Source organism: Homarus americanus, unplaced genomic scaffold (genome assembly GCF_018991925.1).
Source record: "Homarus americanus isolate GMGI-L3 unplaced genomic scaffold, GMGI_Hamer_2.0 scaffold16712, whole genome shotgun sequence".
In the NCBI taxonomy this organism is placed as follows: domain Eukaryota; kingdom Metazoa; phylum Arthropoda; class Malacostraca; order Decapoda; family Nephropidae; genus Homarus; species Homarus americanus.
The window spans coordinates 6,151,282-6,178,287 of NW_024757794.1; the positions used below are offsets into that span (position 1 = coordinate 6,151,282).

The 27,006-nt window shown below is 41.3% G+C and overlaps 1 protein-coding gene across 2 annotated transcripts in view; it reads right to left on the minus strand.

Moving 5' to 3' along the window:
* Positions 1-27,006, minus strand: part of LOC121857635 (eukaryotic translation initiation factor 4E-1A-like) — a 43,794-nt gene that overhangs the window by 12,808 nt on the left and 3,980 nt on the right. For both annotated transcript variants that reach the window (XM_042353693.1, XM_042353694.1), the window contains 3 exons: positions 20,718-20,908; positions 16,229-16,406; positions 10,013-10,152 (listed from right to left, as the gene is read on the minus strand). In XM_042353693.1, coding sequence (XP_042209627.1) covers positions 10,013-10,152; positions 16,229-16,406; positions 20,718-20,908 — 509 coding nt within the window. The remainder of the gene's footprint in view (positions 1-10,012; positions 10,153-16,228; positions 16,407-20,717; positions 20,909-27,006) is intronic.

Consider the following 27,006-nt stretch of genomic DNA (forward strand, 5'->3'; position numbering starts at 1 on the left):
CAGTGCTGTGCTCGTGTGATCACCTAAATTTATATTTTCTTTGCATCAATTATGGCCTCTAAGTGAATTAAAAACCCTACCAGAGTTGCTAGTGACCCAAAGATGAATAGTGTTTCCCTGAACATTGTGCAGAAGGTTGAAATATTACAGAAACTATACCGTGGAGTGACATTTCTTCAACTTTGTGAAATCTATGGTATTTATATTTTGCCCCCCACCCCACATCATCAATTTAATGGCATAGTCCAGGTCCAGTCAAGGCCATTAAATAGAGGTTCAACCTGTATAAAAAATACCCTCTCTTTACAGCACATCATTTCTCTTTTATGTACAGTATGTACAGGTACTGGCATCTGAATGACTGCAGCTTAAAAGAGTTTGTCCCTCTACCTGGGCCAATTGATGATATTGGTCTTCTCTTAATCACCAGTTGTCCAAATTCTCAGTCCTTTTTCTCAAACAGTTGAAACTTACTTGAAGCTAAGTTCACACTATATGAAGGGCTAGGGAAAATCTCCTGGTATACCGTATAATATACGGTATACCTGGAGTATATACCGCGTATATACTCGTTTATAATTCTACCTCGTTTATAGATCGACCCTGATTTTTTGACCAAGAAATCATTAATTTATGATATGCCTCGTTTATAGGTCGACCCAAGTTTTAGAGGGTAATGGAACAGCAAAATCTTCACTAAAAACACTCTACGTCCTATAAACTGAGGGTCGCCGTGCCTGAAACACCGAGCGCCGAAGGCAAGTTGCTTACCATTATTACTGTACAACACTTTACACTGAAACGCGGGTAGTTTCAGCAAAAATATTGTATACAGCTCCTCCCCGACTTACGACGGGGTTACGGACCGACATTCAGGTCGTAAGTCGGAAATGCTTAAATAATACATAGAAAATAAAAAACAGGGGTCTCTTTTTTCTTCTCAGCACCACAAAACTCTCACTTTTAAGCTTGCCAGCCATTTTAAAGTGAATTACAAACGAAAATTTTATCTGTGTACTGACTTTGGAACTCGAAAATACGTAATTTGACCAAATTTTGGTAGGACTGAGGCAGGTCGTAAGTGCGGGTGGTCATAAGTCGACTAGGTCATAAGTCGGGGAGGAGCTGTATTTCCATTCAAGAATTTATTCAAGTCAATTAGGAGGGAATATTATTGTAATACAACAGTTTTTTAACAGAAAACCATTCGAAAAGCGATTACGGTAACATCTTTTGAACAACGAAAAAAAGTGAAAGTCGATTGTTTTCATCATGATTTTATCCCACTTTCCAATGTAATACATACGTCATTTCAGAAAAAATATTACATTTCCGTGAATGTATTATATCAAGCACACTATGTATAGAATATCATTGTAATATAACAGTATTTTAACCGAAAACTATCAAAAAACGAGTAACTTCTCTTGAACATTGGAAGGTTAGGTAAAGTCTTTTGTTTTCGTCATGTATTTTATCCTATTTTACATTGAAATACATCACGTTCCAGCAAAACTACAACAGTATTTATTTCCGAGAATATATTCATTCAGGCAGTTAAGGTAAAATATACTTATGATGTAACAGTTTTTTAACTGAAAACGATTAAAAAAACACGTACCGTCTAGCTGATACTCAACAGCTGGTGGTGCGTCATGCATCGTTGTAAACAATATGAGGTTGAGGTGGATTACCGGGTATTATATTAAGTGTGAAATATCAAAAAGTTTTAATTACTGGTATATTTTGTATATCAATGGGTACTGTGATACCGTATATATGATATGATAAGTTAGCCCGTGCTAAGAACTTCAACATAGATTACTGAAAGCACGTTGTAAGGTAAGTTTGCCTATTGTAAGTTGGTGAGTTTCATCTGCTGAAGGCACTGCACAGCTTTTCATTACTAATTGGTACATATTTTATGTTTCCACTGTTTACTGGCAGTAACTGGTAAATATTTTTCATGTCTAAAGCTAAAAGTTGCTCCTCGCCCTTACCATCATGCACGGATTCAACCTAACAAAATTATTACCCATGTAGAGGTCGACCTCCAATTTTTTGCCTAAAAATTTGATCTAAAAACTCGAACTACACACGAGTACAGTATATACGGTAGACTGTAGTTTGACTATAGTGTTATGGTTCAAGTGAGTGCCTCATCTGATTTTTACTACTTGGTGCAGATACCCCTGTATTTCTTTCTGATGGATACAAGCAGTATTAACAACCTGAATGTTCAGATACATGAAGAAGTACCTAAGATAGGAGCAAGTCAGTGAAATAATAAGATGAAGGACCATGTCCTGAAATGATTTAGGCTGGGGGACAATCCTCAACTGCAATAATTCTGGTAATGGTATACTGATGAAAAAGTGTTGCATAGATAGGTTAGACAAAGAAATGGGGAAGTTTACTGTGCCACAAAGTCCATGAATGACCTAAACCACCATACTCTGTGTGTGCGTGTGTGTGTGCGCGCGCACACACCCACTAAAAACTAAACTGCGCAAAAAATGTAAAAATGCAAACTTATACCTACGGTATAACATGAATAAAAAAAAATCATTCTTTAAGTGTGTGTGTATACCTGTATATAGTATACGAGGTACAAATATAATTAGAAACAGCAATAGTTTTTGCATATTCCTATAACAATCCATTTGGCATTTTTTACTTTCCCAAATGTTACATTACCAGTGCATCAAAGCACACTGAACTACAATCAGAAAGTAACATGTTCAAGTGGAAATCTGTGTCAATGACCTGAAATTTCACTGTTAATTCTGGTCAGCATGTTTCAACAAGTGGCTGAGACAGTGCACAGACAAGCAGCAAGAAAGACGAAAAGAAACAAATGTAGCAATCGCCATGTACTCCCTTTAGGAAGTTATACCCTAAGGGCACAAGCACTTCACATATAGCACCTAGAGAAAATGGTGAGGGTAGGTTGCTGTTGTACAATATTATAGAATTAAGGAGAAAACATCAAATGGGAGAAGGTGAGAGATAAGAGAGAGAAGTGATGTATGCTGTCTGGAGAAAGAGAAAAACAACGGGGGGGATAAAGAAAAGTATCGCATTCCTTGTCACAGACAATGAATGAACAAGTACAGTAAAATATCAAAGAAGCAAGAACTACAGAGAAGCATGCAATGAATGAAAAGGGGAAATGGATAACTATACATTTGTTAGTAAATAAGCCTCTGAATAAAAAGAAAACTTAAGGTAAAGTAGATTTTGTATGTTGTATGTATACCATGTATGTATTCTATATATACACATTATTTCTCTAGTCAGTAGCGTGTGGTAATGCCCGTTTCATGTCACCACACGCTTAGATAAATGTGCCTGGCGACATCTGGAAGCTGCTAGTATACCACTTACCACATGTCGCCTGAGAGGTCAGAGTGAGGTCAGTTGACCCTATAGGAGTGTAAGGACTACCTGCGCTTGTAAGCGCACCCTTGTATATTTCCGTTAATAAGAACCTACAGAACTCTACAGGTGTTTATGTTCACCCCTGTAGTTAGAACCAAGTACCCCGAACATCTCCATGGCGCAGTGATTATCAAGTGATCGATTAAGAGGAAATAAGTGCGTTCGTGTAAAATCAAGGCCGGTTGACCTCCTCCGTCAACTCCGTCGCCATTGTCTCCCCCAAAAATTCGTTTGACTGACCAACGAGTTTTGAGCAGTGTGAAGTGACTGCAATTTCCTGTGAAGTGTCTTTAAGTGCCCCTCGTGTGTGTGTAGTGTTAAAGTGGGTGTCCTTGTTTTAAAGGATTCCCTAAGGTGGAAGGCTGATATAGGGCATTTGTGAAGAGTGGTGCGTCAGCGCGACCGTCCCCGGCTGCCTCGGCTAACTCCCTGCTCACCCCCTCGCCTCCCTCCTCCACCTCCAGCCACACACACCAACCCACGACGAACACACCGACCACGTCATTTCTTCATATACAGTATATATATATATATATATATATATATATATATATATATATATATATATATATATATATATATATATATATATATATATATATATATATATATATATATATATATATATATATATATATATATATATATATATATATATATGTTACTTACCTGTGTATTCAATTAATTTTGTTGTCTCAGATCTGGTTGATACGAGGGGCTGATCGGTCAACACTGATTTGAGATACAATATACAGATAAAGCAATTATGTCCCGGGCCTCACACAGCGGTGTCCCTAACGCCCGGATGAATCAGAAGGATGACAGCTCTACAGAGATGGATGACCAGTCAGAGCGCGACGCCCCACCCTCTCCCAACAATTAGGGGTTGGGTGTAAACGGGACTGCCCAGTATGGGCCAATAGGCCCGCTGCAGTTTCCTCCATTCTTATGTTCTTAACACATCTCCCAGCCACACCCCTCGACCCTCAGCCTCGTCCTCAGAGATAATTGCTCTGATGAAGCTTATGAGGGAGGAAATGTGTCAGGACGAAGCGAAAAGACATGCTGAGGACCACCAAAGGAGATTTGAAGATAACGAACGGTTTGCAGCTTTGATATCTAGCCTCACTGCTAATCAAGCCCTTGGCCCTTCCACTACTCAGGTACCGACTGGCTCAGATATCTCGTTAACGCCCTCTACCAAACTGGTTGTCCAACTCCCACCCACCTTGAAGCCTTATGAGACTTTCCAGACTTTTCGTGAGTGGTGGCGACGGTGGACTGATTATGCTACAATGGTGGATCTCCAGAGCTTGCCACAGACCAAACAACTCATTCAGCTACGTATGTGCCTGTCTTTGGGAACGCAGCATGATTTGGAACACACGTTGCAAGTGCCCCCGACGTCTTTGTTGTCTGTAGAGGAGGTACTGGATGTTCTAGAACGGCACATCAAAGGTCAGCGGAATGAAGCTCTCCGCAGGAGGGAAGTGTTTAGCTGTAGACAGATGGAGGGCGAGACTTTTGACGATTTCCATGTACGACTCAAGAGAGCCTCGGAAGAGATAGACATATGTCCCGGTAATCACCAGCAGTGCGAGGAGACCCAGTTGAAGCAGGTGATCCTGATGGGTGTTAAGGACGAGGAGCTTGTCCAACGCCTCACCTCCCTCGACTTAAGGATGTATTGACAGTATGCCGCTCCTATGAGGCTGCCAGGTGTGCTACCTCTGCCATCCGCGCTCCCCCGACAGCCGTACGGGCTATGTCCCAATACAAGAAAGACAAGAAGTCTGCCCCAACGCCTACGCCCACCACGCCCGGCTCCCTTTGCAACAGCTGTGATAGGCAGCACGGAACACAGGTGTGTCCAGCTGCCGAGTCTACCTGCGACATTTGTGACCGCAAGGGCCACTGGTCACTTACAGTACGGTGCCCAGCCAAACATGTCCAGTGCAATGTGTGTGGCCGTCTGGGCCACTACAACAAGTGTTGCCCGACCAAAAAACCCCAGGGACAGCGTCGGCGAAAGCAGCAGCGCCCTTCCACCAGTGAGGTCCGCCCACAGTCGCCAAATCAGAGGCACGACGACCCTGGACAAAGCCCGACCCATATTAGGAGGGTGTACTCCTCACGTCCCAGGACCAATGTTCCCCAGCACGTCAGCATCATCGTAACCTATGGCAGTGTGTCATCCTGTCTCGAGATGCTGCCCGACACCGGCGCTGAGGCTACGGTCATCGGTCCCCCGCATTTGCAATGCTTGGGGCTCTCTCCAGGCGATCTAGGACCGCCTCCCAAGGACCTCCGCGTCACGGCAGATGGTTCACAGATGGCCCCAGCCCTAGGTTCACTCCAAGCACAGATCACCTTTGGCAACAGGTCATGTCAAGCCTGGATTGATGTGCATAATGGTGTCCCGACTCCTTTGCTGTCCTACAGACATTGCCAAGAGTTGGCTATCATCTCCCAGGACTTCCCAACACCGATTCTCGAGGTAAAATATGTCAACAGGGTGCACGAAGGGAGCAGCAACTACCCTGCTGCCGCCCTACCCCTACCTCTGGTCAGTGACACCTCTCCTTCGGTAGTTGTCTCTGCTGCTTCACGTCCCTACGCCTTGGCTCGCCTCCACGACAGTCACCGCGGAGCCGAGGCCACCAACAGTGCTGTCCAGGCGTGTAAGCCCCGCCAAGTACTGCAACCCAGCCAGCAGCAGGAACCCTTCATGAGTGACGACAACCCCACCCGCCCCTTTGAGTCTGTGTCGGCCGACTTTTACTGTGTGTCAGGAGAGTCCTTCCTGGTTATCGTCGACCGTCTCTTTGGTTGGCCGGTTGTCATCAAGTGCGGTAATGACACGACGTCTGCCGCCACCATCAGCAAGTTCCGCCACTACTTCCGTTACATGGGCGTTCCTGCGCGCCTGCGAACCAACAGAGGGCCCCAGTTCACAAGCCGGGACTTTGCCGCGTTCCTCGACCGATGGGGAGTTCGGCATGTGTTGTCATCGCCCCATTACCCGCAGTCCAACGGCCATGCTGAGGCTGCTGTCAAATCCCAGAAGCACCTCATCCTCAAAGTGGCCCCTTCTGGGAATATTGACTGCGAGGCCTTCGACCAGAGTCTCCTTGAGCTCCGCAACACACCCAATTACACCGGACGCTCCCCTGCCCAGGTCTTGTATGGAAGTCCCCTCCGTTCTTGTGTCCCTGCTCACCCTCAACCCTTCTCCAAGGAGTGGCAGGCCAAGACAGGATTTTGATCGCCGAGCCGCCGAACGTATTCAAGACGTCGTCGCCCGCCACAACGACCATGCCTGTCCTCTCCCCAGGGTGAGTGTCGGCACCCAAGTCCGTGTCCAGGACCCGACCTCCCTACGTTGGGACAAAGTGGGCGTAGTCATGGGTCTCGGCAGGTCACGGGACTACCAGGTGCGGTTACCCAGTGGACGTGTGTGGCGGAGGAACCGCCGTTTCCTCCGCCCCGTAACACCTCCCACTGACCCCGTCACCAGTGCCGAGTCCCATATCCCCCACCCCAGTGATTAAGCCCCTCGACGCTCAGAACAGATCCACAGGAAAAGGTCCGCTCAAGACTTTGCTATGAGCGTATGGGGGGGGGGGAGGTGTATGTATATTATGTATGTATACCATGTATGTACTCTATATATACACATTATTTCTCTAGTCAGTAGCGTGTGGTAATGCCCGTTTCATGTCACCACATGCTTAGATAAATGTGCCTGGTGACATCTGGAAGCTGCTAGTATAACACTTACCACATGTTGCCTGAGAGGTCAGAGTGAGGTCAGTTGACCCTATAGGAATGTAAGGACTACCTGCGCTTGTAAGCGCACTCTTGTATATTTCCGTTAATAAGAACCTACAGAACTCTACAGGTGTTTTTGTTCGCCCCTGTAGTTAGAACCAAGTACCCTGAACATCTCCAGATTTGAGGATTTGGGGATCAGTTAAATAACTATACCCAAAGGCTTTAGAGAAATAAAATTAATGTTAAGCCATGTAAATACAACAGTAAGGAATGTGGTAAGGCAAACACTATTGAAGACAATAGCAAATGGATTTTATTCTTTTTTCTGTCACTGTTCCTTGCAAACAATTATTTAATCAAATTATAAAAGGTTTACTTGGAGAAGTGGGAATAAGACAAAATGAGAGCAGAAGTTCTTGACTGATCATAAAAGGAGGTCCCAAAGCAGTTATAAATTGTATATAAGCAGTATATTAGGAGATAACCAGTCTATTCCTCATATAACTTCCCTAAATAAATAAAGAAGTCCTTAGCTACCAAAACAAAGCAGCAGCTTCAAACAGCTCTTGAGTGACCAGGGAATTAACATGTTGAATAAGACTTGTTAGTTGCATCAATCACAAGAAAAACACTTAAGATAGCATGGCTTACCACAAAATCAGACATCTTATAATGCAAAACCATGACACTGATTGTATTAAAACCTCTTCTCTCCAGAAACTGGAAAAAATAAAACAAGGAACCAGCAAGAGCTGACACACAAATTTTCAGGTTACCACAACGGATGCATTCCTAAAAGTCTTTCCAAATAACGAATTTGCGAATGTCGGGGCAATTTTTCCCTTAATAATCAATGTAAATAAGGGGGATGCGCTCCCAGCCGACGACTTTTGCCACATTTTTCAATATACTGTACACTCCTCATTATTCAAGACTATTAGGGACCAGTATTGAGTGTATACTGTAATACCAGTAAAAGTGAGGAATAAATGAAATAAAAGAAAAATACCACATTGCCAGTTGGCATTAGTTTCACTACATGGGAGAAAAGAGTATCTGAGATATCCAACACTACTCCCTCCTCTCACAATCCTGGGGCTAACTACCTTGCATGCAAGAAATTATTATTCCTTTTATGTTTTTGACCTTATGATGAATTTTTTTTTTGCACATTTTGTACAAATGATTGCGTGCATGTACCAGTAAAATAAATTGAAGAAATTTATGTATATCTGACCGAAATAAAGAGTTGAATAATAATAATAATGAAGCTCACAGCTTGGCCTGGTGGTGGGAGGCTGAGATGCTTGGTGGGGGGAGGCTGAGATGCCTGGTGGGGGGAGGCTGAGATGCCAGGTGGGGGGAGGCTGAGATGCCAGGTGGGGGGAGGCTGAGATGCCTGATGCAGCAGCCCCCTTTCACGTTCCAACACTAACTACTGCACATTCTGCATAAACGATTGTGTGTGCATTTAACAGTAAAAAAGAAAATACGATTTGAAAAATAACAATGCAGACTGGCCTGGTAGGGGGGAGTGCTACGGGGATATAGGTACAGGGGCTGTCTAACTTGGCGACATGTCAAGTCCACACATACACACTCATTCTCTTCATATTTTTTATTTTATAGCAACATATTTTTTAATATAGAGCTACAATCCATCCAATACAATAAAATAACTACAATACCATAAAAACAAAACAAAACACACACATGCACACAGTGTGTTCAATATTTGTAAATGAGCGTTAACCTTAAACTAGCATTTACCATTACCGTATGAAGAATTCTAGAATGCTCGGTGTGTTTTTCACTAGCAGTTTTGAAGTACAGGTATCCCTCGAGATACGAATATGTTAGGTTTGAAGAGATATTTTTGATACTTGCCCTCACAAATTTGAGGAAATTTGCTTGCCTTATCTTTTTATGGGAAAAGTTAAAGACACATTTTAAAACATTGAAATGTAATGTGTGTATCAACTCCCAGATCACTTGTGTCCATCTAAATGTCCTTTACCCTCACCCTGTAAATTTTCCTCGATTCTTTTTTTATATTGATATTTTCACTTGAACTTATAGTACAACTCTGCTTACACAGCAATCAGTGAGAGCTTTAAAACAAACTTTCAGGTGAGGTGATTGTGAGAATAGACCAATAGAAACAGATGGGATCAGCTCAGCTGTGATGTCATGATTCGACGTTAGATTTAAAGCATAAACATTGCCACCCTACCGTCACCTTACTGGATGATGGACCTCCTTGGTTAAATATGTACAGGGAGGTAGGGTCACACACCTGATAAATTTCTGTCTGGGTATCTTCCTCTCAAAATATTTACATGTCTGCGAGGCACGTGGATTTGAAAAAATACTTGCTTAACCCTTAATCTAGGCAATTCCCGGCTGCCAGGCACTCATAATCTGCACAGCCTGATTTATAGTGTATACTAAAACATGGTCATATGTAAAATGTTGACTAAATTATGGGGGAATATTCTGCATACAAAGGGTAACACAAAAAATAAAATCAATCAAGGTTCTGCCAATGCCAGACGTTTATGTTTGCAGGGTGTCTCCACTTACCTATGGAAATTTTTTTTGCATCCCAAGCAAAGTGAAGTCATCAACTAATTGTTTATGATACCACAAGCAAAGCCTAAGCCCCGGCAGAATTTTGATGAGACAAACTGTTGGACTAACCTAATTCAATAAAACTGTGTGTGGAATAAAACAAAGTTTTGTATCTATTAATACTGAAGGAATATATATACCAGGTACATACATAATTTAAACTTACCCAATCTTAAGAATGCTATCATTCTTCTTGGCATCTGCAGTCCACACACCTATCTTGTCTCCCTTACTACGTACATTTACAACTGCACCACAAACTTCATCACTGTGGTCCTCAAATGCTTCACCTATCATTAACAGTAACTGAAAAAAGAAAGAGTGCAAACTAGTTTAGTTCAGGTACTGTACTGTTTGTAAAATACTGTACAATTACTTTACTGGAGAAGAATCAATCTGCAGCTTCCAAAACTAAAATAACAATACAAGGAGACATAAATTAACCCCAAATAAAATTTTTGTTGTCTGATACTTAATCACTTATGGGATCATATAAATGTTCAAAGGCAGGCATTATACTGCATTCACATTATGTCAAGAGAATTATTCAAAAATTTACACCAGCTCTCCATTTTCTTCTTCAGTGGAACCATGTCCTCTCACTACAGTCTTTGATACTATAAAATCATAAAGGTCAACAGAATGCTATCAATATTAAACACCAATTCAGGCATCAAATGACCTTGACGAACTCAAGTACATACATCTGAAAAGCTGATTCTTGGTATGAGCTTGAAAGGGCTATGTGAGATCCTTTGTGGGATATCTACATTAAAAGCAGAGGCTAACAGACAAATGGACAGCATGGGTCATGACAATATCCTAAAGCCCAAATCTGGGGTGAGGGGTAAAATTGACCAAGAAGTCTCTTTCTTCCCATTTAACATTTTTTTTCCTATCAGAAACTAGCCACAAAACAAAATAAATCAAAAGTATTATCAAGTACAATCTATTTCCACATTAGCATTTGTGATTTTGGGATTTACCAGAAAGAAGTAGCCTAACAAAGTTACTAGTTGCTAAACGCCAACTTTCCTCTAGCCTATTACACTTATATTCTCATGAGGCCACTCCTTCTCCCACTAAAACACAATGCATCTCTTCCTAAACAACTTACTTTTACCCCACATATTTATACTCTTCATTTTATAGCTTGACAACCTATTGCAAGAGATCTCATCCACTTTCACAGATTGGTTAACTTGTTCTACTTATTCAATACAACTCAGCTATGACTACTGTATTTCTTCACATTTTCTATCCCTCAAGAGAACTGGGAGTAGATGTGTACATTAATTGAAGTCAACTAACACAAATACCTAATGGGACAATAATGCTGACACCTGGGCAGTAACACCTCTTTCCTTCTTTGAAAACAGGCAAACTAAAAATCACAGTCTTTTCTTTATCACCTTCGGCTTTCTTACATTAATAGGTAAAGCTAATTTTATACTTTTATCATTCCAGTCAGAAATATCAGTTCCAAATCAAGAGAGCAGGTTAGTCAGATGGTTTTGAATATAAAAATTTAGGAATACCATTATCATAAAATACTTAACCTTTAATAATTCAATACACCTTCTGTAAAAATACTGTACAGAACAAATAAAAAGCGAATTAAACACCGTGTTCTTTTTTACTTAAAGCACTCTAAATATCACATCTGTACAATAAAACAGTAAATAAATACAGGGAGTCCCTGACTCACGAACGCCCACCAATACAAACGGGATTAACTTTAAAGTTACAGTACCTGTATTTTATTTACCTGATGACTTACTTTTTTTTTACTTTCATTTACTGTAACTTGTCATTCTATTTCTTTTGTCTTAAATTAAGTGAGGCCCCCCCCCGCATGGTAAAGTTCACTCAGACCACCCCGGGCAAAACCTGTTTTTTGTTGGAAAGCACTACAGTAGTACCCCGATTTACACGCGGCCAATTGAACCCACAGGGTACCACGGAAAGTGAAAACCGCGTAAAGTGAACAACAGAGCATATGGGATTAATTCCAATAGAGACTGGCCCGACCCCCAAACTCCACTTTTCCCGACACAATACCTATGTTGTAGTAAAAATAACATCTAAATTTTATGATGGTATGCTCACACAATTAATATTTAAGAGAAATACAGTCGCCAGGTTAATGTCCATTCAAATAATGGACTCAAATCCCCCCCCCCCTCTTCCCAGCTCACTAGCTCCTACCTCTCTGAGAAATGTTTGGGTGAAACCACTAGATTTTAACGTTTAGTAATAAATAATACCTCAGACTAAAGTTAGGATAATATAATTGACATTTCTGGATTCCTTGCAGGTCAGGGAATATTTTGAATGTAAACTTCATATATTTTGCACAAAAGATAAAATATTTGCTTTGTGTAAACCAAATTATTACATTAGATCTAAAATTTGTATGTCTAATGCAAAATCCATGATGTTTATATTCAAAATGATCATCATATTGTAAGAATTCCAGCAATGTAAATTATATTCTGGCCGGGTAATTTGTATGAATTTTATGAGCTAAAACAAATATCTTCAGTAAATAAACAAAGAAATATTCTTCAAGGACACTATCTGTCAATCAAAATACCCCACCTCTGCCCTCCCTCCCTTCCTACCCCCCACCTTCCCTCCCTACCAGAGAAGCGATTGGGAGAAAATAGTATATTTACATTTTTAGTAATAAATAATAACCCAGACTAAAGTTAGGATAATATAATTGACATTTCTAGATTCCTTGCAGGCCAGGGAATATTTTGAATGTAAACTTCATATATTTTGCACAAACGATAAAATATTTGCTTTGTGTAAACCAAATTATTACAGATCTAAAATTTGTATGTCTAATGCAAAATCCATCATGTTTATATTCAAAATGATCATCATATTGTAAGAATTCCAGCAATGTAAATTATATTCTGGCAGGGTAATTTGTATGAATTTTATGAGCTAAATAAAAAAAAATAAAAAATACTTCACCGCGTATATGAGTAGATTCGCCGCAGAAAGTGAAAGTCCGGTTCTGGCAAGGTACCTCGTAAATGAGAAATCTCGCGGAAAGTGAAACCAGCTGGGTAATACTGTATTTTCGGCCTAGCTCTATATGATGGTAGTTGGTAAGATCTCCTTACTACACTGTAAATAAGGTTGAAAGCCCTTTGAATATAGGGTAGAACATCGATTTGTGGCAGACAGGAAAGTATGGGCTTAACTTTCGCGTCATCAGGTGCTCTCATCCCGTGAGTGAGTGAGTGAGATGAGTAGACGGCCAATGACAGCGGCCAGCCTGCAGCCTCCTCCCACGTCTCGGCTAATGACAGTGAGCGTCTGCTATCTATGTCACGGCCTCTCCAGCCAATGAGCGGAGAATCCCTCTCTCCCTCAGTTCTGCTTTGTTGTGGCGGGATCTACACTCTGATATCGATTATTAAAAAAAAAAAAAAAAGCCATAAGCAGGTGGGAGTTTTGTTGTTTCAAGTCAACACTGCAACAACCCACAACATTACTTCATGATGTGCTACCTTACATGTGCAAGTACAGTCTTTTAGCTTCAAAATGCATCAAAAATAAATGCTGTATCTCAAAAAACAACAAAGTAAAGCATGTTTGAAGTTAGAAAAACTTTAAACGCAGTTTTCTCGGCTTTCAAATTTTGGCGCGAGTAACCCATACGATGCGGGGCACCTCAAGTGACTGTGGTTGTATGTAATGACTGTGCATATGTCTGAATGGGGAGGTAGAAACTTGGTTAAATTCAATAGTAATAAAACTCAGTATTTACCAATTACACTTTCTAAATTAGATGATCTCCAACCAATCACATTTCAGGACGCGATCACTCTGCCAAATTCTAAAACAGATATGCTAGGCCTCACCATTTCCTCTAATATGTCATGGAAGCCACACATCCTCAACATTGCTATTAAAGCTGCCTCTCAAAATTTGGTTATGCTGTACAGATGCCATAGCTACTTCACTCCTGAGCAGTAGTAGGCAGCTACCAAATAGGGAGGTACTACCGCCTAGGAAGATATTGGAAGAATAATGTACTGTAGTCTAATGGTAGACCCAGCTGCCATATGGCATCACAAAAAGTGTGATCAAGTCCCAGGTTGATGATCTGACTTTCTGCAACATTTACACACAATTGCAGGGTCTCAATTCTTTCTCGTATTATTGACAACTCATTATACATACTGTATATTGTTTCTCACTTTTGATTGTTTTGTTTTTTTATTTCTTAATGGCTCTTTATTAGTAGTATTATTTGTGTTATTAATATTTTATTTTCAATTTTGAATTATAAATTTTATGTACAATGCATTATTATTATTATTACACTTTTGCTCCCCAGGCCCCGATGTAGGTCGGTGACCTGTGCCCGGGTGGGCTAATCCCCGTAAAAAAAAAGTATAGTCTCTCCTCGACTTATGACAAGCCGGACATACGACCGCCATGGTCGTATAAAATATTTTTCACATTACGTATTTTTGAGTCCCGAGACGTTTCGTAATGTGGCCCCGTACGTCAGCTTGGGCTGGGCCACCTCGTGGTGTACAGGATCCACGCCGTAGCCCGCTCAATTGTTGTTGTTGATCGCGCTGTGTACCGGCAAAAATTCCTTTTGTAATTCCCTTTAAAATGGCGCGATTGCTGATCTATAAGAGAAAAAGCTTGAGTTTTGACGTTTTTCGCAAAAATTCATTTTTTATATTTGGATTCGCGACCCCTAGAACATGTTGGATTTCCTTAATTCTGGCACCAATGAATTTAGGAGTAACGAAATAATGGGAAAAAAAAACCCCACCCACAATTTTCTAAAATTGGGAAAAATGAGCAACCCTAGTGCACAGTAACACTTTATTCAATTTTCATTATTGATTGCTTTTACTGTACTGTATTTCATTTTAGAATTTCTATATTATTTTCGCCTTTTCGACTTACGACCTGGTCATCGGGACGGAACCTCGTCGTAAGTCGAGGAGAGACTGTATAAGGGATTCATTCATCCTATCTTGGAGTACTGCTCTAATATCTGGGGGTGGCTCTTCTTCTGTCCAACTGTTAGATAGGGTGGAATCAAAGGCGTTTCGTCTTATTAACTCTCCTCCTTTAGTTGACAATCCTTCTTCCCTTTCTCTTCTCCGCAACGTTGTTTCACTCTCTCTCTTTTACAGGTACCTTTACGGGCAATGTTCAGTGGATCTGGCATCCTGTGCACCGCCAGCAAAGCCGTGGACTCATAACACAAGTGTTGCCCGAGGTGCCCACTGTTTCTCTGTGGATGTCGGTCACACCAGAATAACCCGTTATAGTACATCCTTCTTTCCTCACACAGCCAAACTGTGGAATGCTCTGCCTTCTTCTGTGTTTCCTTACTCATACAATGTCTCGCTTTAAAACGCTGGTTTTCCGGCATCTTCGTGGTGTAGATTAATATAACCTTTTCCTTTTCTATTTTTAATTTCTTTCTTTTCAAATTTTCCCCCCGTAGGCTCCGTTGTGGATCATTGACCTGTGCCCAGGTGGGCTAATCCCCGAAAAAAAAGGCTATGATATAGTAGGATTTTAAACATTGTTCTGTAAGTACGGTATGCACAAAGAATGTGTTCTGACTTAAGAACGTCCTCAGGAACAGTACCTGTTTGTAACTCAGGAACCCCCTGTACAGTAAACAAAAACTTTACATGTTTATGTACAGAAATTATGCACAAAATTGACAATAAAATAGAAATAGAAATACATTTATTGCTAAAAATCAACCTTAAGGTATGATGATGATGATGTCAAAAACTAGCAGAGAAATGTGCAATAGTTTGTTCATTATCCTACGACTCGTGGTGGATGCCTGTGATTTTTAAGTGTACGTAAGACACTTCAAATTATGAATGTTTATTATTTTATTGTCTCCAGTGTATCGTCAAAGGTGCAAATTATAAATATGCAAATATTCAGGTATGAGTGCACTGTATTTCTGTCCAACCGTAACTATTTTCATGTCGTTCACATCTACATTTTTATCTCCCTCACACCTATCCATATGAATGGAAAAGTCTGAGGCACTGTGTTAATTTTAGTACCCTATCAACTGTAATTTTCATTCACTTTACCATTCATATTTACTGTTGTAGTCACATGCACTTTACTATCCTCCCAAAGTGTTTTTTCATTATAGCTATGTCTTCTTCACATTAAAGAACAGAGCATTCAACTTCCTTTCCTTTTGTCTAAACTTTCCATAACCAGTCTAGGGTGAAGACACTGGCCTTCTAGTTAAAGATCCATTATTCAATACAGCCTTGCTTAACTAAAATATGCTCTCCTAAACATAAGAAATAGTGCAATTCTCATTTACAACTTTTAGGTTCATACTAACCACTTCTAACCAGAAGTTATCTAGTTCTGAGGCACGTTGTTGCTTGTTGAGATTGATGAGCCAGCGACCCCCTCGACAGTTATGTTCATCCTCCCACATGGGTTTGACGCCCTGCTTGAACATGGAGTAGTCACACCCAACTTTCAACCGTGATGCAGGTTCTATGTGATTATACAATCTGAAAATTGAATTGAAGTAAGTAATGAATCAGTTTAGAGTTCAGGTGCAAAATTAAGTCCAAGTCCATGTCATATACAACGTTTACAAACCTATATTAATTTGGATAATTAATGTTTATGTTTACATCTTATTATGACAAGTGAAACAACCAATATCCTGAAAAAACATCACCTATTATGCAGTAAATTCTTCCCCTATGTTCCCCTCGGAGATAGCAAAAACACCAGAGCTTCCAAGCTGCCCTATCACATCTTTATTATTCCCATTATCCCCTCCCCATTTTGTTCGTAACGTATTACTGTATAGTATTCCATCTTTTACACTGCTGCTATACACTTCCTGCACCAGCCTCTCCTCTTGCACTCATCTCACATAAACACCACTCTTTACTCAATCTATGATTGTTATTCACACTGCTTTCTCTGACATTCCAATAACCCCAGATAATTTTTTTCTTTCCCAATCCATTCTGTTAACCTTAGATGCAGCCCTCAGGTCAGTGCTGTAATTTAAATTTTAGAACAGTTTCATTCCAAACCCGTATTTCACTGCCCGACAACAAATAGGAACACCAAACTGTCTCTCAATTACTTCATCTCTAAGCTTCCTCATTTTATTAATACCTTTTTACTTCCTTTTATTACACACCCTCTCAGTCTTTCATCATCCTTTGCAGCCCCTGTTCACTCAGTAAAAAGCAATGCACCATCTGCAGTGACATAAGAGACAAATTACTACTGGCCTCATCCCACCATCTCACTCCAGCTCTCCTCAATCCACATAGTACATGTTGACCATCCACCCGTCATTCCACCAACTCTACTTTGAAGTTCACAGTTAATTCTCCAATCCTACTCATACACCACTTACTCTTCCAGCAGTACCAAGTACAGCAAGTCCTCGCTTAATGTCGTTTCGGTACTACGTCATTAAACTTTAGAGACCAAAAATTTGTTTAATGGCGATTCGGTAAAACGTCCTTTTGCGTCATCACCCACTACTTTTTACGGCGCATCACCCTCTCTCGGCTCGGCGCGCTACCCTCACTCGCGTAACGTCACAGCGTCCCCAAGCGACGCCAAGCCAGTCTTTGTTACGACTTCACTTCATTCGCGTGTGCTTAAGTGCTTTTGCTCTAAAACTGTACTCTACCATTCAAGATGGCTTCCAAGCACCTATCAAGTGCTACTGATGTTAGTGTAGTGAAGAGGCAACATAAGACCATTACCCTTGCTACAAAAATAGATTTATTAACCTGATTTGAAAAAGGGGAATGTGCTGTGGACATAGCCACTGTGCTTGGTCTAACCCCCACAATGGTGCGTACTATCCGGACCAGCGCTGACAAGATTAAGCTTAGTGCTGGAAGTGATACTACTCTCAGTGTAACTAAAACAATTCGTACTAGAAGTACTGTAACAGAAAAGGTGGAAAAGATGGAGGACCAGAATCAACTCAATGAGCCTGTTGGCCTTACGGTTATTCAGCATAAGGCCAGATCCATGTTTGATGACATTAAGGAAACCGAGGGTGAAGGATCGAAGGAAGAGACCTTTACAGCCAGCCGAGGCTGGTTTCAACAATTTAAACATCACTATAACTTCCACAACATAAAGATGACTGGTGAAGCTACTAGTTCAGATACGGTTGCTGCCGAGACATTCCCGCCTGAATTCAAGCAGACTATCCAGGAAGGAGGCTACTCATCGAAGCAAGCCTTCAATGTGGATGAGACTGGTCTCTTTTGGAAGAGGATGCCTGAGAGGACCTATATCTGCAAGGAGGAGAAAAGAGTGTAGGGGTTTAAAATGGCAAAAGACCGCTTGACGCTGCTGCTTGGCGCGAACGTTGCTGGTGACCAAGCTGAAGCCTATGCTGATTTCTCGCGCTGTCAACCCACGGGCCCTAAGAGGTTACTCTTAGGATCACCTTCCTGTGATCTATAAGGCAAATAAGAAGGCATGGATAACTGGCGCCATATTTAGCCAGTGGTTAAACGTGTACGCAATCCCTGCAATGAAGGAATACTGTGCCAATTCTTCTGATCGTTGACAATGCTCCAGTTCATCCTTCAAATTTCGACGACTTGCATGACAGTGAAAAAGTTGTATTCCTGCCTCCCAACACGACAGCACTGATGCAGCCTATGGACCAAGACATCATCGCCTCATTCAAGGCGTATTATTTACACCGTGCAATGGGCCAGCTGCTCAAGACTAGGCAGAGAAAAGAAAACTATGATCCAAGAATATTGGCGTGGCTTCAACATTCTTCATGCAATTGACAACATTGGCAAAAGGTTACAGAAAGTTGCCTGAATGGTGTGTGGCGTAAACTGTGGCCTGAGTGCGTCAACAGTTTTACAGGATTCACGGACTCAGTCCCAGCTGTGAATAGGGATATCCTCAGCTTGGCTAGACAGGCAGGCTTTGATGAGCTGGAATCAGAGGATATTGAGGACGTCCTGGCATCCCATACAGAAGAGCTCACCAACGAAGATTTGCAACTGTTAACAGAACACAGTCTCTTTGAAGACGGCGACGACGAAGAACCTCAATGAACACTAACTTCCACGAGGACGGCAGAAGTGTTCAACATGTTCCAGCAAGCAATGCAAATCCTCATAAATGACAACCCAAACAGAGAACGTAGCTCAAAGCTTCAAAGCAGCATTGATGACAGTCTTGGTTGTTACACTGAGATGCATAAGGAGAAGAAGAGTAGCACCAAACAGTGAACACAGTATTCAATTTTTCATCAGGGGATGGCAGAAGCAGCTTCTTCACAACAGCAGCCAGCCAAGGAGGAGCACACAGCAGCCGAGGATGTGCAAACAACAACGGAGGAGGAGCAAACATCAATGGAGGAGGAGAAAACAGCAGCAGAGGAACCACAGTCAGAGCAGGAGGAGGAGGCAGCCGCAGTCTCAGTGACTCACCACCCTCCTCCGCTCCCACCCCCCTCCCCCACTCCCACCATACTCCTACCCTCCCGCCATCCGCCTCATTCGCTCCACTACACACTCGCTCTACCACCTCCGCCCATCGGCGAGTACCAAAACAAACTTAATAGTTGTATATGCATGCACTAGTTTCTAAAGAAATGGCAATGATTTTCTGTACAGGTATATACAATGTATTTTATGGGGCAAAGGGAGGCTGGGGAATGTAACTCCCATATTTTGGGATTGATCCACTTAACGTTGTTTCGTATTACGTCGCGTTTTCAGAAACGTAACCCCAACGTTAAGCGAGGACTTATTGTAGCTTTCCTTTCACTCCATAAATCATCCTCACTTTTCATAGTGCATCTCCATTCACCCTATTACTGTACAGTACTGTACTGTATATATTTTCACCACATCCATAAACAGTACAGGTGGTTTTCCCAACTCGTCAATGTAATTTGCCCCAAACATTTTAACTGTACAGTATATGTTTGGTACAAGTATCTTCATCCAAAAAATTCTCTATATCACTCCTTTTCTTTATCTATTCTGCACTCTATTTTCTCTCCCATTCAATTACTACTCGACCATCTACTTCTTCAGACTGATTCCTAAATAAATTTGGCATTCTTCCTGACCACCTTCCCCTATATACATATAAAGGCATCATTAGTTATAGATGCCAACCAGTCATTTGATATTTTTTTTTCATGTCATCTCACACTATTTAGTAAAATATTCACACAATACAGTACAGGGTACAAAATTTTCTGCTTTCCATACTGTCAAAACTTAAACCAATACCGTACCATTTACTCTTGGAACTTTCACTAATTTCAATTTTCTTACAGCTGCATTTTGCCCCTAATAATTGTTCCTTTCCATTCCCCAACATACAATACTAACTTGTGCACCTACTGTCTATCTGTTGATATTCTTCTTTTCACATCTTCTATTCTATTGCTATTACTGTACTGTACTACTCTTCCCTCCCCTATAGCATTTATTCTTACCTACTTTACATATATAAACAGGAAGGGGCCTGACTCATTCCTTTTGCATCCCTCACATGGTCTGATCCTGTCATCAACTGTCATATGAACTAACTACTAGAGATTTCTGTTTGTATAATACTTCAATTATTCTTCTCTAACCCAACTTATGTAAATATTTTGTTGAAAGCAAGTACATATTAATAAATTTCTTTGGGTAAAAAACATGTTATCCATAGAGGGGCCAAAAAATCCAATGTTTATGAAGATATGCTGCATCAAAACTAAATGTACATAGCTACAAGTATCATGCTAAAACAGACCATTTCATTTAATTTAAATAATTTAACCCCAATAAAAATTAACTCACGCCCAGAAATCCTCTACTGTGTTGAAGCTTGCAATTTCCATCTGGCAGTCCTCCCAAGTTCGGTTGTTCTCAATCTTAAAAAACCAGAGAGTCCAAGTGTTCTGTAAAGGGTGTTTGATCAACATGTCTGGGGAAACATCCTGTTGTTCTTTTCCTTCCTCCTCACCCTGTTGCTGTTGTTGCTTGTCATTCTGGAAGGTCATGTATCATTAAATCATTAGAAATAACATGGAATAATGGAGTTAGTTATGACTATAAACTGGTTACTTGATAAGAGACATACTAAATACTATGCCATTTTGATGAAGGCATTGCCACTCTGCACAACCTTCTTATGTTATGTACAGTACTGTAATTGGAGTTCATGGATGGATTCTTTGTTGATATAGTACTCCATGTATGGAATGGATATCTAGTGTCACAGAAGAAAAAAAAGTGAAAACTTACATTAACCCTTATACTGCTACTTACTTTTTCTAGGAATGCCTGCATAATTTAATTAAATCTAGATCATAGGAAAAAAAAGAGGCTGTAGCCTGGTCAAAGAAGAATCTTTTGGGAGCAATTTTTTTTTTAACGGGGATTAACCCACCCAGGCACAGTTCACTGACCCACATTGAGTCCTGGGTGGCAAAAATCTAATAATAATAATAATAATAATAATACAGTACTGCAATAATAATAATAATAATAATAATCATTTCTCTATCATCCATGAATCTATCTAGCCTCCCTTTAAAACTTTCCAGCATTCCAGCACTTACTACAAAGTTGCTAAGCTTGTTCCACTCGTCCACCACCCTATTTGTGAACAAGTTCCTTCCTATCTCCCCCCTAAACCTATCCAACTTAAATCCATTGCTACGAGTCCTATACTGCTCGGATATTATAAGAACTTTATCTATATCCCCTTTATTGATTCCTTTCACCCACTTAAATACTTCTATCATATCTCCCTGCACTCTTCATCTTTCTAGGAAATGCAAGTTTAGTTCATTTAACCTATCTTGATATGGAAGGTTTCTAAGTCCCGGAATCATTTTCGTCATTCTTCGCTGCACCGACTCCAGTGAATTGATATCCATTCTATAATAAGGGCACCAGAACTGAACCGCATAATCGAGGTGCGGCCTGACTAGCGCAAGATGTAGTTGCAATAAGACCTCTGCCCTCTATTACTAACACTTCTAGATATAAAACCCAATACTCTGTTTGCCTTATTTCAAACATTAACGCACTGTTTTCTAGGCCATAGGTCAGGGCTTACAAGTACCCCTAAGCCTCTTTCACAAGTCGACTTCTCTAGGTTGATGTTGTTAAGGCTGTATGCATTGACAGTATTTGTTCTTCCAATGTTAAGTAAGCTGCACTTGCTGGTGTTGAATTTCATTTGCTGTTTTTCTGACCATTCCTGCAGTTTAATTAAATCCTCCTGTAGTGCATTTGCATACTGCCCTGAATTAATCTGCCGCCCTATTTTGGTGTCATCCACAAACTTGCTTATGTCACTGCTGATCCCAGTATTTAAATCGTTTATGTAGATTATGAACAAGAGTGGGCCTAGTACTGACCCTTGGGGAACCCCACTGGTTACACAGCCCCACTCAGATTTAACACCATCTACGCTGACCCTCTGCGTTCTATCGGTGAGCCATGATTTTATCCTTTTTAAAACTTTCCCCTCGATACCATGAGCCTTAATTTTTCTCAGAAGCCTCTGATGCGGTACTCTGTCAAATGCTTTGCTAAAGTCTAAGTAAATAACATCGTAATTTTCGTCATTATCTACTACCTCGAAGACTTTCCAAAAAAACGTCAGCAGATTTGTTAGACAAGATTTTCCCTTTGTAAACCCATGTTGAGAGTCGTAGATTAATTTGCTTTTCTCTAAATGCAATCGGATGCTATTTGCTAAAATTGATTCAAGTAATTTCCCCACTACTGACGTCAAACTGATCGGCCGGTAATTTGACGCTGATTCTCTGTCTCCCTTTTTGAATATGGGTACTACATTTGCCTGTTTCCACAAGTCTGACACAACTCCCGTGTCTAATGATTTTGTAAATAAATTTACGAGGGGTCCGCTAATCTGTTCCCTACACTCTTTCAAGACTCAAGGGAAAATTTCATCCGGCCCTGAGGATTTTGTCGTCGTTAATTTATTTATCCTCTTAAGAACATCCTTTTCTGATAGTGATATTCTTTAATTTCTCTTCTTCCTTTCCCCTAAATATCAGTTCCACTTCTCGAATTTCCTCACGAATTTCTTCTGTGAAAACTGGTTCATTCCATCATTTACGCGGCGAGAGAGGTCCAGACGCGCCAATTAATAGTTACGCGGTATTCTTGAATATATGCGGGAAGCGGCGCGGGGAGAGTGCGCAGTATGTCGCTGTTGCGTTGTTGCTGACGTCATATGACTATCAGACTGTGATTGGGCCACGCATCCTTACCTCCCTCTCTCGCTAGCTGTGATTGATCTAATGTAATATGACGTGCCCAGTTGTGTCATTGTTCTCAGTCTCCGCGTATACTGTTCTCTCTTGTGCCCGCTAATCTGTTCAACAATGGCTTCCGCTGGACCCCTACCACCCCAGAAAAACCTTGAATTACCTGGACCAAGCCGCCCCAAGCCCAAGAAGATACAACGCGCCCTCGGTTACGAAGTAAAATACAAAATCGTTACGGGGGGGTAAGAATTAGAAAAGGGAACCCGACAAGTTGATCTCGCGCGCCAGCATGGAGTTAACGATTCTACGATTCGTACAATCAAGAAGGATGCCGCCAAGATAAAAGAACACATGAGCATCACAAAGTCTGCAGGTGCTTCAATGGTGAAGTGTTGTCAGAATAAGGTGCTGCTCAAGGCTGAGAATTTATTGGTTAGCTACTTGATTCGTCAGGCAAGAAGGAACATGGTGGTCGACACGCGGGCAGTGCAGGACTACGCCCGTGAACTCTACCAATCAGTGGCTCGAAAGATGGGAATTGCAGAACCCAAACCCTTCACTGCTTCCGCTGGGTGGCAGCAAGGGTTTAAAAAACGCAACAAGATCACGAACATTAACATTGTTGGTGAAGGAGCTAGTGCTGATCGTGTTGCTGCCATAGTTTTTCCTCCATTCTTACGAGAAATTATGGAGGAAGGACAGTACACCGACGACCAGGTGTTCAACATGGATGAATCCGGGCTGTTTTGGAAAAAATTATCTTCCAAGACCTTTGTTGTCAAGTCTGCCAGCAAGTGTCGGGGCCGGAAGTTGCAGGAGCGCATCACCATCCTGTTCACCACCAATGCCTCCGGCACCTGTAAGCTCAAGTTGTCGGTGATCCACACAGTCCGCATGCCTACAAAAACATGGACATGACCAAGCTAAATGTCCACTGGCTAACTGCACGTAAGGCGTGGATGTTCACTGGTCTGTCCCTCTCCTGGTTTGACGACTGTTTCGTTCCCAACGTTAAGAAATTCTGCGAGCAACATAATGTTCCATTTAACATTTTGTTGCTCCTTGACAACGCACCAGGACACTCGCCCCTACTGTTAGATCGTCACCCCAGTGTAAAAGTAGTCTTCCTTCCTCCCAACAGTACGTCGTTAATCCAGCCCATGGACCAGGAGTTGATATGCAACGTGAAGGCTGCTTTCTCCGCAAAGAAGTTTAAGCTCCTGAAGGACTTCACCAACACCAAGGATGAGTTGCGGAACCTTCTGAGTGGCACAGAGAGCGAGAGCGAGGATCCAGAACAAGAGTTGGTGGAGAATGAAGTGCGAGTAAAACAGTTTTGGAAGATGTTGATTTCTTGGTGGAGGCAAGGGGGCCGCTGTCTGTGGCAACGATTCGTCACGCGTGGCGGCATGTGTTGCAAGGTATTCCAGGTGGGAGGCAGAGGCAACCTGTGACTGGTGAGGCTCAGTCTGTTGCAGTGGCCCTTGCAAGAGAGGCTGCTCAGAGTGTTACAGCTGCAGGCTTCTCCGAGACCACCAACGACAAAATCCTGGAGGTAATCAGGGAACCTGAGGTGACTGCCGACGAGATATTGGAAGATGATGACGTCAGTGAGGAGGCAGGTGGTGCGGAAGAACGAGAACAGAAGTTAACTCATGGTGATGTAAAGGAAGTCATCGAATATGTTGAGAGACTCAAGCTCATCTTGTCCAAAGACCCAGTCAATCACCGATATGAAGTCTCCAATAACCATCTGTTGCAAACTATGGAGCCATACATCCAGATGTATCACGACCACATCAACGCTAGCCGTCAGCTTGACATCACCGAGTTCTTCACCCGCAACCCACCACAACCACAGCCAGCCCAAGTCATTGATAATGACAGTGATGGTGACTGAGGGGTTTGTCAGGGAGGCCCTGACATCTGTGGTGGAGAGTGATACAAGTGATTCACCTGAGGGCCACTAATCTGCCCTCTGCCTCGGAACCAGCCCCCATTCCCGTGTGCCCAGCCATCTCTTCTACTAACGTAAGTGTTAAACCTTGATTTTTCTTTTACCTGGTGCAGTATATTATTCTCTTATTGATATTTCTCTTCTATATTATGTGTTTTTCCATACCATCTTAGAATCAGGATACTATTTTTACTACAACGTACGTATTGTGTCGGAAAAAGGGTAGTCTGGGGGTCAGCCCAGTCTCTATTTAAATTAATCCCACATGTTCTGTTATTTAGTTTACACGTTTCTCGTTTTATGTGGACCTCCACGGGTTCAATTGACCGTGTAAATCAAGACTATACTGTACACTGATTTGATATTGATACAGTTTATTGGGCCAGAACAACACAGATACAGAGTCGATTAAAAATCATAATATTAACATGGCTGAGAGCCTGAGCTCTCTTGTAGGCACTAGAAAGTATGTAATGTACTCAGGGATGCCAGAAGCGATTGTAGTGCTTTCGAAAAGAAAAAAAAAATGACCCACCAGAATAATGCTAAGTACAGTATTCACATAACAGCATTCAGAAACACATAGCAACACTCCTACACACACAAATAAACTGCAAAGCATTTTTCCCCACTTCACATTTTACCATTTTATTCACTCACATACAGTATAATACAGTACATAAATATTCAAAATCCTGTACACAATAACAACTATTGCATCATTTTCATTAATAAGATAAAAAATAACCATACTGTATTTACCATTTTTTATGGTTTAAAAAGGGTGCCTAAACGCGGGGTGGAAAGGCAGCGTACACGAAGATGGGTGGGGCTAGCTGCAGTATTGGTTGCCAAACTCTACAATTTTTTATGGAAAATTTTACCATCCTTCCCAACTGGCATCCATTGTATCACTGAGACTTCCTACTGCATGGCAACCACTCCAATGACATGTTTGAGGACTGGCTTCCTGCTCTAACATGGTGGACCCATTCAAACAATACAGTGCAGTACTACCATGAAACCCAGGCAACCCAAACAAATGGTGTGGTTGAGTTAGCAACCCCGTCCCCCATGAAATCGTGAAATAAAAAAAGTTGGAGTTTCTCTTTTCAAATAATTTAGTTAAACAAGATGAAGAGTGAATTATGTTTCAACAAATATTGATATATTATAAATAATCCAAAGTTATTTATCCATTCAGTATCAGCATTACTGTACCTGCATTGTACTGTACAGTATATTATTTGGTTCAAGGGCATTTTGTCATTGAACAATCTCTCACTCTGGTTCTTTATAAACCTAACCATGGCTTCATCACCTCCAAAACAGTGAGATTATCCTCTAAATTTAACACTATACTGTACAGCATGCCCTTCATATTTGCGGATTTTTAATTCGCAGACCCCGATTATTCACGGATGACACCCTGGATGTACCCAAGAATGCTTAAGGGTAGTTTTAAAGTTGCTGGCATTTTCGCAGGGAGCCATTCATTCTAGACAGCAATTTCCTTTACCTGTATTGTAAATGTGTGTGTGTGTGTGTGTGTGTGTGTGTGTGTGTGTGTGTGTGTGGACACACAAAACACACACATATAAATAATCATGGGAAAATACTCTCACAAATAATCAGAAACAAATGTATTAAATATGTTGAGTCGACCCTCAAGTCCACTCCATGCTTTATTAATAAAAAAACCAGAGTAGACAATGAGGGTAGATTCAACATTTTTAATACATTTGTTTCTGATTGTAGATACACAATACTAAACAAGTAAAAAATAATTATACTAATGGCAAACACAAAGGGAATACTATACATTTCTTTGTACACAAGTGAAAATGTAACCCCACCCCCCATCAGCAAATGTTATTCGCGG